The 11,988-nt window shown below is 52.2% G+C and overlaps 1 protein-coding gene and 4 non-coding genes across 5 annotated transcripts; all 5 read right to left on the bottom strand.

The window, feature by feature from the left end:
- Positions 1 to 51: 51 nt before the first annotated feature.
- On the bottom strand, positions 52 to 10,323 carry LOC149272824 (mitochondrial import inner membrane translocase subunit Tim23-like). The gene is made up of 8 exons (XM_089506681.1): positions 10,279 to 10,323; positions 9,962 to 10,088; positions 7,319 to 7,377; positions 6,494 to 6,587; positions 5,348 to 5,432; positions 3,840 to 3,898; positions 2,687 to 2,797; positions 52 to 167 (listed from the first exon to the last, which is right to left on the bottom strand). Exons 1-8 carry the CDS (start codon positions 10,321 to 10,323, stop codon positions 52 to 54), a joined length of 696 nt encoding a protein of 231 aa, XP_089362807.1.
- Positions 2,323 to 2,523, bottom strand: LOC149272828 (small nucleolar RNA SNORA74). Its single transcript, XR_016279528.1, has one exon. It is a non-coding gene; the product is annotated as a small nucleolar RNA SNORA74 (small nucleolar RNA).
- LOC149272827 (small nucleolar RNA SNORA74) lies at positions 3,606 to 3,807 on the bottom strand. The gene has a single exon (XR_016279529.1). It is a non-coding gene; the product is annotated as a small nucleolar RNA SNORA74 (small nucleolar RNA).
- LOC149272826 (small nucleolar RNA SNORA74) lies at positions 4,433 to 4,637 on the bottom strand. Its single transcript, XR_016279527.1, has one exon. It is a non-coding gene; the product is annotated as a small nucleolar RNA SNORA74 (small nucleolar RNA).
- LOC149272825 (small nucleolar RNA SNORA74) lies at positions 5,940 to 6,140 on the bottom strand. The gene has a single exon (XR_016279526.1). It is a non-coding gene; the product is annotated as a small nucleolar RNA SNORA74 (small nucleolar RNA).
- Positions 10,324 to 11,988: the final 1,665 nt, after the last annotated feature.

Below are 11,988 nucleotides of genomic sequence, written 5' to 3'. Positions count from 1 at the left end.
CCGAGAGGGCCGACTGAAACGACAGTTCATACCGCGGAGTCCAAAGCGTTCTTAGAGGGAGATCTGCGCCGAGGAACCCTTGATGTGCTCCCAGTTGTTGTAAAGAGCGTAGATGCCGGTGAGCGCGAGACCGGCGAGTCCGCCCCGGGTGACGCCACGCAATCCAGCTGTAAAAAGAAAGAGAAGTTAATAAGGACTTAAGTAGAAGCTGCAGCACAGAGCGTCTGCTTACAATAAATATATATATATATATATATATATATATATAATATACACATTCATATTACAGGGTATGCGATAAGCTGGAGCGTCCCTTTACGTTGGTCAAATTTGCTTTAACCAATTAAAACAGTTTTTTTTTTTACCCTGTTGCTAGGCAGAAAAAAAAAAAAGTCTAGCTGTATTTAGTTTTGCCCCATCCCCCCCTTAAGGCAACTCCCTGCCTGTCCCGCTGCGATAGACTCGCATTCCTCCGTGTCAGGAGATCCAATCTGCCCCGGCCGCGGCTCACATGGGGTTCGTTTCCTTATCTGCCTCCGGAGAGCGGCAGACCAGGGCAGAGTCGCTGCTGACTCGACGTTTCCAGGGAGACGGCGGATACTCCGAACCGGGTTTACCAGAGCCCAGCCCGTCGGGGCCGGAGAGTTTATTTCTCCTCCCTGGCCTTGACCTCCGCAGAGTTTCCTGAAGTATTCACGGGGCTCAGGCTGCCGAGCGCATCGCCCACTGCCTGCCTAGAAGGAATATCCTAAGGGAGATGCAGATACCCTTAGCAGGCAGCGGCAGGCAGGCAGACAGCGGCAGGCAGGCAGGCAGACAGCGGCAGGCAGGCAGGCAGACAGCACCTTTTGATCCTGTCTGCCATGGGTGGGGATGCAGTGTATGAGCGTGTGCGCGCACGCACACACACAATTCAGCCAACTCACAACAATCCCATCCGTTTAAAATCTCATGCTGCTAGAACAGCGACCACACCAATGACGACCCCCCCCAATCACATACTACCAACCAGCACACGTATGCGGCCCCCATTTCTCCTGCTGTAAAGACTCGAACCTTAATCAGTCGTTGGTCTCGTCTTAGATTCAGGAGCCGTATGTCTATCCCATGCATGTCTAACTCCGCTCACTGTATTACCCTCTGCCACCTCTGCTGGGAGTTTGTTCCACTCATCTACCCTCTCATATGTGCTAGTTGCATAGAATCATATTTGATAACTAACATAACAGCGCTACAGAACCTCCTAATCTGTTACAAAACGTAACGATAACTTAATGACAAAACATTGCCCATTGATATTTATACCTGGCGCCGACATTCTCCCCCGAGCCGGGGCAGGACTGCAGTTATCTGCCCTTGCGCACACTTTCTGCCCCAGCACGTCTTATCTTTGGCTGAGACAGCAGGTATAAGGCTGTAAAAATGTCAGGCGGCCCCTGGTCGGCTGAACGAGGACTTTAAAACCCCCCCGTTCTTTGTTTTAACAGTCAGGAGGGGCTGTTTATTTCCTCGTTAACACGCGGGGTAATCGCACAGTAACCGGGCAGGCGATTTTCCATCGCCTCTTTAACTACCAGATAGGGAAAGTATAAAGTTAGAGTGTCAGCTCTGTGGGTTGGGTGGAAGGGCTCATTGTTATGACCGTGACATTGGCGCTAGTGGCTCGTATATAGAAGGTTTATAGACGTTTAAATCCATAACGAGGTATTCTGAGAGCAGCGTACGTGTCTTACTGCACCCGCAAGCAGCAGAGATCTGCCCCGTGCCCCACTCCCAGCTCATGGAAATTACCCCTCTAGGCCAGAGGAGCCACCTGTACCTCCAGACTGTCTTATGTACCCCCCACTGACTGATAGAGATGGGTTATTCCGCAGAAGAGGGGTGTTAACGTATGGTTTACATGTATGAACACAAAGAGTTGACATAGAACACGCTCTCTTCTACTATTGGTTAGACAAAAACTCAATGGTGGTAGCCAGGGCAGGGCTAGCCCCGTGGGGCAAGTAAACCCACCCACAACCCATCAGCTCCTTGCTCCCCCCCCCCATATTCACAATCACATCCATGCTCCCACACAAACACTTGCACATTCATTCTCATTCTAACATATACACATTCATACATTCTCATTCTCTTACTCACGCATTTCCGCCCCCCCCCCCCACCCCCCACATATTAAAAGCTGCCTATTGAATGATTTCTTATCACTGGCATGGAAACAGCCGCAAATGCCCGTCGGGTGGGTTGCACGGCTGGACTTTACACAGAGATTCAGATAATCAGCAGCCAGGACTGGGAGCGCGTCTAGGATCCGGGATTTATTTTGTAGACTTCCACCACTGGTGGCCAAGCAGTCAATGCTTGGCACGATTTGGCGGAAGTCCGGCACTACCTGGCACCAGCGCCGCGTGCCACCAAAACGATAGCAGCGGCGTCTAGTGTGTGGCGGCAGCGCTTTGATCTGCCAGCAGTGTAACACAGTCACAGGCATGGACAAGCGCCGGACAGCTGACTACCGCTGGAGACGCGCAGGACACCTCGGCAATGTCTGTTCTCCTACACGTCTGCCGGCGTCGGCTCGCTCGTTGTATGGGCGAGCGGTCACCCCCTACAGAGCGACGGCTCGCCGCGTTTCCGAGGACGGGTGCGTACGAAGACTTAAGGCGCTCAGCGTTTTCGCACGTACCTGTAGACTTGTAGAGCATCCCCGTCATTGTGCCGGCGGCTACGGTGTTGAGGTCATCTTCTGCCCCTCGCGTCTTCTCTATGACCACGCCGAAGGCGCTGTACAGTAATGCTGGGCACGGCAAGATAAAGCAACGGTTAGCACGGAACCCTAATAAACCCCAAAACGTCCCAAATACAGCGGGCACCATTGGCCAGCTTTGTGTATGGCCCTCCACCATTGGCCAGCTTTGTGTATGCTTCCCCACCATTGGCCAGCTTTGTGTATGCTTCCCCACCATTGGCCAGCTTCTTGTATGCTTCCCCACCATTGGCCAGCTTTGTGTATGCTTCCCCACCATTGGCCAGCTTTTTGTATGGCCCTCCACCATTGGCCAGCTTTGTGTATGGTTCCCCACCATTGGCCAGCTTTTTGTATGGTTCCCCACCATTGGCCAGCTTTGTGTATGGTTCCCCACCATTGGCCAGCTTTTTGTATGGTTCCCCACCATTGGCCAGCTTTGTGTATGGTTCCCCACCATTGGCCAGCTTTTTGTATGGTTCCCCACCATTGGCCAGCTTTGTGTATGGTTCCCCACCATTGGCCAGCTTTTTGTATGCTTCCCCACCATTGGCCAGCTAATTAATTTCTACCATGAAGTCATTATAATTGGAGTGAATAAATAAAAGGGCCGATTGTTCCCCGCTGAGGGCCGTGGACCTGGTTTGTGGACAGAACGTTCTGTTACAGGTTGTTGCGATCCCCACACCCCAGCTTCACGCTCCTTTCGCAACGGCACAGATTAAACTTTGTTATCAGGGAGGCCATCATCCGCCAGGCAGGCGCGAGGTTAACGATGATGGCGAACCGCAAAACCCCATCCTAGACGACACTCTCGTCACATGCAGACTAGTCCCTACGAGGGGCGGCATCATTAAATCCTGTACGCTTCCAGACTAGCGCCAACAGCCAGAGCCGGGGTGCGGCGCACTCTCGAGGAAGCGCGACAATGCCGGGGTCCGGCACCACGCGCCCCCAGAACAGGGGCAACTTGGGCCGGCATTGGACGGCAGTGTCTTCATCTCCCAGCCCCGTAATACCACCGCCGGCACCTGCAAGCACAGCGGCTGACTACTACTGGGAGCTACAGACAAAACGAGGGGCATTAACTTACCCACGGACCCCAGGGTGTTGGCCCACAATGCACCTTGCCTCGTCACCATGTTCAAGATCCTAGAAGGAGACACAATGTCGTGGGTAAAGTTACACAAAGTATTGCGCAACGCAACCGGCAGGGAGGGGGCGACATCCCCTCATTGACTGCGGCCCCCAGAACGCTCCTCTGGGTAATTAGACCGGTCTGAACAATTAGCCTCGGCCTATTTAGGAATTAACCCCCCCCCCCGTACAGAAGTATTGAGCCTTTCAGCCATCAGGAGCACTTTAACACACAGGAGACAGCTGAAATATTTCTGGGGGGTCTCCTTCAAACGCACGTTTTTGCCCCCCCACCACGTTATTTTTTGTGCAGGAGATGCACTTAGCAGATCCTGCCCGTAGCAAACGTACTGTCAGCTCCAATGCTGGCTCAGCAACCGCCGTGGGCGGGGTCTGTGTGCAAGCGGCCAATCAGTGACAAGAGTGATGGGGGCATGGGGAGGAGGGAAGCTTCTACCTCGCTTGTTAAACGACAGTTCTTTGCCGGGGCTGCCCGAGACATTAAACTGCCCCAGTACGTTACCGGTTTATCCTTAGCCGGTGGGAATAAATGTCCGCTTCCGGACTAGCGCTGCACGGCCGAGGCTAGCGTCCAGCGCACTCTCGAGGAAGCCCGACTTTGCCTCACACCGGCGCCGCGTCCGCCAGAACGGAGGCCGCGACGCCGCGCATGCGACGGCAGCATCTCAATCTCCCAGCGGCGTAACACGGTCGCGGGCACGGTAAAAGCACCGGACAGCTGACTGCCGCTGGAGGAGCCGGGCCGATCGCACGCCGCAAAACACACAACTCAGAAAACACGAGAATTCCCCGAATAAAGTGAAATATCAGACGCCAATAAACCCAAAGAGCGAGAGACGTCCGTAGGGCCGGCCGACAGACAGACCGACCGACAGACAGACAGACCGACGGGGATACAGGAACCATGCGGTCGCTAAACAAAGCCGTCTACTGCCACCTGCTGGCGGCTTCGTGCACTGCGGCCTCAACAAAACATCCATTTCGTGAAGATCAATGGGGGGGGGGGGGGGGCAACCAACCAAATAAAGAAAAAAACACAACTAAAAAAAAAAAAATACAAAAAAAACAGCCAAAAAAAACACAACCAACTAAAAAAAAATTACAAAAAAACAGCCAAACACAGAAAAATTTATAAATAAAAAAAACACAACCAACTAAAAAAAAAAATACAAAAAAAAACCAGCCAAACAAACACAAAAATAAACTAAAAAAAAATACAAAAAAACAAAAATAAATAAAAAAACCACCAACTAAAAAAAATACAAAAAAAAAAAACAGCCAAACAGACACAGAAAAATAAATAAATAAAAAAAACACAACAAGCGCACATTTCTACACTTTCACTTGTTCTCATACGATAAATTAGAATTGGCCACGTTATCCGAGGCTTTAGGGACGTTTCGGACGCTGGATTTGGTTAAAAAGTCACATTTTTAGACTTACTGGACGTTTTTGGGTTTGGACCAAGCCATGCTCTGCGTCTCTTTAAGTCCGAGCCGGAGACCGTTCAACGTGCCAAACGCGGCTCCTGCAAACCAAACAAAGACGCTTACTCTGACGCACCGCATACTGCAGCTTCTGCCCAATTCCTGCATCCAGAACATATAAATAAATAAATATAAATCGCGCATCCTAAGCGCTGCTGGAGAATGAAGTTTCAAAATTAAGTCCCTCTAGCTTTTGAAAAGCAATCAGGAACCCACATTGTTGTGGTTTTATTTTCTGCCCCCGAAACCTGGACAATTATTCCTCCCCATTAACCTGCGCCCCCCCCCCACCCCACGTTACTGGCCCTCCTTGGTAGTGGCTACGCTGCAGAGCATCGCTCCTGTAACGGTTAACTGCTACAATTTGATGAATAAAACTATGGACGGTATCATAATAGGACAGGGGCGTCCAACCTGCGGCCCTCCAGCTGCTGAAGGACTACACCTCCCATCCTCCTCAGCCAGCCCCTTAGCTAGCTGAGAGCATTATGGGAGATGTAGTCCTGCAGCAGCTGGAGGGCCGCAGGCTGGACGGCCCTGTTGTAGGAGATGTCTGCTTCCAGACTAGCGCCGAGTAGGAGGAGACCGCCGAGCGCACTCTCAGAGAAGCAGGACGCTGCCTCGTACCAACGGCACTTCACCAAAACGGCGACCGCGCCATTCGGCACGTCACGGCAGCGCCTTTATCTGCCAGCGGTGTAACACGGTCACGGGCACGGGCACGCACCGGACAGCTGACTACCGCTGGAAACATTTATCACAGAAGGGCAGATCAGACGCTTTCAGTCCTCTGTGTCCCTCGCTCTATTAGCTGCTACCACCTCTGCCCGGAGGCCGTTCCATTGGGAAAGCAGTAAATATTTTCCTTTACATCCAACATCGGTGCTGGCGGCCCGACGCTGCGTCACGGGGAGGCAAGGAAGAGCGCTCATGGGAATGGCTTCCTCCGACCCGAAACGTCCTATGTTCTGCGAGCCGGCCTTATTACTCATGCACGTCACGGGCTTGCATTGGAGAAGCCGCCGAGCCCCGGTCTTCGGCCAGCTCAGACGGAACGCATGGCAGACATTTAAAGGCGTTCCCATCGGCCGGGGCCACAAACCTGAAATGCAGCAGCCGCCGATCGTGAAGAACGCCAGCTCAAACCTCCCCCGAGTCTTGTTGGCGCCCGTCGGCAGGATGAACTCGTCCGTGTCCTAAAAACACGGGAAAAAAAATTAGGGAATCGATAAAAATAAGATTTCAAAAAAAAAAATAAACCCGAAAACAACGCCAGGTTTATTTAAAACATTAACCCCTTCCTTACAAAGGCTTTTTAAGTGCCAGAATTGCCATTTTCGCCCATACACGGGTCTGATTAAGATTGCAGTTTTGCGGTAAGAGGTTTTGGGGGTAGCGATGGGGGGGGGGGGATAAAACTTTTTTTTTTTTTTTGTAGCGCTAAGGCAACGGGATATCAGAGCTTTTATTTTTTTAATTTATTTCAGAGAGCAGAAATTAGAGCCCAATCTAAAACCAGGGGGTCAGAGGCTTCGATGTAACGCAAGGAAGTTTTCCTTTACTTAATAAAGGTTGTAGATACATGGACCAGCCCCCAAGAAGAGGTTTCGAATAGAGCGTGTGAATTTAACCCTTTTGCGGCCCGACGTCGCATATACGATGGAATATTTTACGGCTTGTGGTCCAATGTTGGATTCCTTGATGGCCACTAGATGTCGCTATCATCCCATTCATGGTGCAATTAAAGTATTCGGGCGCCCCTGGTGGTGAAGAACACAAAGGCCACCTGCTTGTCACAAAGCGATAAGCGATGCGAGTAGCTTTTGGGGCACGCTTGATTTTTTTCAGGGGTCCCCAGCAGGCCACTCATCGAGCACAGTAAATAAGTGATTGACACAAACTAAACGGACGGCCCTCGCTCGCTTACCTGCACCAGATACCGGGGATCCACGTTCAAATACGGGGAAAGGGGACTCATTCCGGTAACTGCAAAGGAAACAGGATACGGGTTTTAGCTTTGTTTTCATCTGGGGGTGGCAAGTCCCCGACATGCTTGAACCCCGCCGTGCACCCACCCGGAATCTGCATTCCAAAAATCTTAAACGTGCCTTCCTTCTCTTAGTTTCATCGCCTTAACCTAGCCATTGTACAGCGCTGCGGAATATGACGGCGCTATATAGAACATTAATAAAACCGTCACCCTCTGTTTCTGAGACTTGTGGCCCCGTTTCATGTAACGGACCCCCCTTTTCTCCCCATTCTTTTCCCATGCACGATCCTACGAGCCCCAGACTTTATGTGTAGCCCCCACAGGGTTCAAAGGGGGTCAGAGTTTTTTCTGCACCCACCGCATGCTTTTTGCTCAGTATGTATTTTTACATACAAGACACATTGGGGGCCATTCACTAAAGGGAGTTGTGTTTCAGGTCCCGGACTTACTAAGGGCCATCCCGATAAGCTTTTGTTGAAAGGAAGCCCTTTGGCTGGCCCTGCATAATGCATAGTTAAATCAGCATGTCTACTCATCCATTATACAGGGCCAGAGTTAACACAACTCTGTCGTAGTGAATAGAAATACCGTATTGGCTCGGATATAGGCCCCCCCCGTATATAGGCCGCACCCTAAAAGTTTGGTGCTTTTTTAAAGAAATTTTTTTTTCTTTAAAAAAGCACCAAAAAAACATGCTGCCACTCTGCCCCCCCCGAGATATGCTGCCACTCTGCCCCCCCCCCGAGATATGCTGCCACTGTCCTCCCTCCCCGAGATATGCTACCACTGTCGTCCTCCTCCTCCCCCCGAGATATGCTGCCACTGTCCTCCTCCCCCCCCTGAGATATGCTGCCACTCCCCCCCCCCCGAGATATGCTACCACTGTCCTCCTCCTCCTCCCCCCCTGAGATATGCTGCCACTGTCCGCCCCCCCCGAGATATGCTGCCACTGTCCGCCCCCCCCCGAGATATGCTGCCACTGTCCCCCCCCCAGATATGCTGCCACTGTCTCCCCCCCCCGAGATATGCTGCCACTGTCCCCCCCCCGAGATATGCTGCCACTGTCCCCCCCCCCCCGAGATATGCTGCCACTCTGCCCCCCCCGAGATATGCTGCCACTCTGCCCCCCCCGAGATATGCTGCCACTGTCCCCCCCCCGAGATATGCTGCCACTCTGCCCCCCCCGAGATATGCTGCCACTCTGCCCCCCCCGAGATATGCTGCCACTGTCTCCCCCCCCCCAGATATGCTGCCACTGTCCCCCCCCCCCCCCCCCGAGATATGCTGCCATTGTCGTCCTCCTCCTCCTCTGCCCCCCCCCCCCGATTTACCGGAGCAGACTCCCGGGTGTCTTGCGGGGCCGGCGGGGGACATCTACGCAATACGCGTATACAACTTCCGGTGCCGGCACTGGACGGTCCGCGCGATGCACTTAGACAACCTCTCGTGCCGGCACCCCCCCCCCCGTGGAAAGTGCTGGCGGGGGAGGCTGTCTGAGCGTATCGGGGAGTGGGATGCGGGTCCCCTGCACCGCTGCGGGGGATCTGTATCCTAACCCCGCTGCATGTCCCGGGCGTCGGGCGCTAGACCCCGAATATAGGCCGCATATAGGGGGGAGTGCGGCCTATATTCGAGCCAATACGGTACCAGCTCTGCTCCAACCGTGTTAAATATACATTGTGACGGTGCAGCCAAACTTTGCAGATAGTATAACTTTTCCACCTAGCTTGATTTTTTTTCCATGCCTTTTAACATTAAAATTTTAATGGATATATTTATTAGTATATATAATAGATATCCAATTATTATTTTTAGTCTATTTTACTATCCTTGAATACTGCATTTTTGTGCATTTTTTTTCTCCCTGTGCATCTCACTAGCTCCTTCATCTTAAATAGCCAAAGAAAAGACTATGCCACCTATTCTATTTATTCTCCAAGCCCCTTTGGACCCTTCCTAGCACTATTTATTTAGCGTGTCACTAGCCCCCAGGCCTCGTCACTAGCCCCCCAGGCCGAACTTTCAGGACATTAGCCTAAACGGCTAGGGCTTCATAATACATTTATTTTTTTCACTGCGCATGCGTGTTGAAGTATTGAATCTGATCGCTGCAATAATAAACACGGTGGCCCTTATGGGTGGCCCTCTCCCTCAACTTGAAATTTGCCACCTTTGCAGGGTGGGAGCAAGGAGATCTGCGCCCCCCCCGGCAGGGAAGGAGGGGGCCACATATCCTTTTGGGGGACTGTGGCCCTGGCGCTCACCGTGGCCCTTAATAGACACGTGCGTTAACTGACTATATATTCAGCGCTTCGAGAAAAATAAGGGCATCGGGGATAAAATAGGGACACAGAGTTGGCGACTAAACTGGGACTGACCCGCCTAAACGCGGACAGATAGGAGGTATGGCATCCCGTGTTTGCCCGGGAACATAGGTATCAGGGACCTATCGTTACTCAAACGCTTTTCAAGGCATTATTAACGAGCCCATCTCCTATACGAGCCTCTATATGTCTCCTGACCCTGCACGGGCCCGTCTCCTGGCCTCCCCACGTTAACGCCCCTCAGCTTAATACTCACGCGGGACTCCGGCGAGGTCTGAGTGCGAATAACCGGAGGCTCCACCACCAAACAGGCTGCCAAGCCCTCCTCTGCCCCCGGCTGCCCCGGGTAGTTGTCGGAGTCCATTTCCCCCGGGCCCGAGCACCTATCTGCTCTCGTACAGCACACTCGACCTCGTGCCTACGAATCCCCTCTCTGACCTCTCACGGGTACGCCGTAAAAGAAGGCACTTCCGCTCCTGCTCCCCACTTCCGCTTCGCGTTGGCTCAGCTTACTTTCCGACAGCCGGAAACCTAGCGCACGCGCACGGCGTCCTGTCAACAGGAGCGACGTACTCCAAGCTCGTGCGCCCAGGGTCGCTTCCGCAGAGCGCTGCCCATGCGCGAAGGGTTATGCCCTGTGGTAAACGTCGCTGCTTTACGGCAGGGAGCGGAAGCGCAATCGTTTTGTTTTGACGCGAACAGTCAAGGTGTCTATTCGGGATGCTGAGCTTCCGGTGGATCCGCGTGTCCCGTGAGAAGCGATGAGCTCGAGCCCTGACGTGGAAAGCGAAAAGCCGCGAGTCAAAAGAGTTCGTACCGAAGGGCCAGCGGAGGAAACAGAGGGTCCTGAGGAACAAAGGGCCCCCCCCGGGGAGCCGGGGCCCCGACAGCACCGTGGGGAACAAAGGTGAGTGTTTGCTTCCCCTAGTGTGCGCAGACACCTACTTTCCTTACTCTTGCCAGGAACGCTTAATCATCATGTGACACATCCAGCAGCCGCTGATAGGCCATTGCCGTAGCACCTGAAAGAGCTTCTTCTTGAAAGCTTGTGTTTTCATGCTCGTTGTGTCTCTCTACGCCCAAATCGCTCCGCAATGCACCGCTTATGCCCCGTTTACTCGTTGTACAGCACTATGGAATGCGATGGTGCTATACGTACATAGAGATCTGGACATAGACAAACGCTTCCCGTACTAGAAAGGGTTAAGGCGAGTAAGTCCATTAGGGGCAGGAAGTAATGTATAGTTGGAAAGGACCGGGGTCCGCGCCGGTAGCTCGTGCCTCTGCGATTTAGTTAATCGGGCCCTAATCTAGGGCCAAACCCGGCCTCGGCTGCCGCTTTCGGTTTTGTGTTCAGGGTTTCACCGGATGTCCCCTGATTTCGGGCCCCGTTTGCCCCGTTACCCTTCTTATGTAATCCACGCATAACATCTCGTAACGAATCGCCCGGCCCAATAAAGCACAAGCAGGGAGATGGCTTTGGTCCGACGTCCAGCGATCTCATGGCCGTCGGTGAGTATTCTGGGGCTGGATACAGGCATTTCCTCACCTTGGAGCTGTTTGGGGGGCAAAGATGGACATGTTTCTGTCTTCTTTCTTCAGTAATATAACCCCCAGAGCTGTATACAGTAATATAACCCCCAGAGCTGTATACAGTAATATAACCCCCAGAGCTGTATACAGTAATATAACCCCCCAGCGCTGTATACAGTAATATAACCCCTCAGCGCTGGATACAGTAATATACCCCCAGCGCTGTATACAGTAATATAACCCCCAGAGCTGTATACAGTAATATAACCCCCCAGCGCTGTATACAGTAATATAACCCCCCAGCGCTGTATACAGTAATATAACCCCCCAGCGCTGTATACAGTAATATAACCCCCAGCGCTGTATACAGTAATATAACTCCCAGCGCTGTATACAGTAATATAACCACCCAACGCTGTATACAGTAATATAACCCCCCAGCGCTGTATACAGTAATATAACCCCCAGCGCTGTATACAGTAATATAACTCCCAGCGCTGTATACAGTAATATAACCACCCAACGCTGTATCAGTAATAACCCCCAGCGCTGTATACAGTAATATAACCCCCAGCGCTGTATACAGTAATATAACCCCCAGCGCTGTATACAGTAATATAACCCCCAGCGCTGTATACAGTAATATAACCCCCCAGCGCTGTATACAGTAATATAACCCCCCAGCGCTGTATACAGTAATATAACCCCCCCAGCGCTGTATACAGTAATATAACCCCCAGAGCTGTATAC

This window comes from Sceloporus occidentalis, unplaced genomic scaffold (genome assembly GCF_023333645.1).
Source record: "Sceloporus occidentalis isolate IW3139 unplaced genomic scaffold, rSceOcc1.0.p SCAF_413, whole genome shotgun sequence".
Lineage (NCBI taxonomy): Eukaryota > Metazoa > Chordata > Lepidosauria > Squamata > Phrynosomatidae > Sceloporus > Sceloporus occidentalis.
The sequence above is the reverse complement of the archived record's forward strand: the minus strand, read 5'-3'. Positions and strand labels throughout refer to the sequence as shown.

Bases quoted from the DNA above. Each gene is read 5' to 3' on its own strand.
- LOC149272824 (XM_089506681.1), bottom strand. From the start codon at position 10,323: ATGGGCAGCGCTCTGCGGAAGCGACCCTGGGCGCACGAGCTTGGA. The intron at 5,433-6,493 runs GTTTGTGGCCCC...TTTGGTTTGCAG, and splicing joins CGGCGGCTGCTGCATTTCAG to GAGCCGCGTTTGGCACGTTG. The intron at 3,899-5,347 runs GTAAGTCTAAAA...GTCTCCTTCTAG, and splicing joins TCCAAACCCAAAAACGTCCA to GATCTTGAACATGGTGACGA.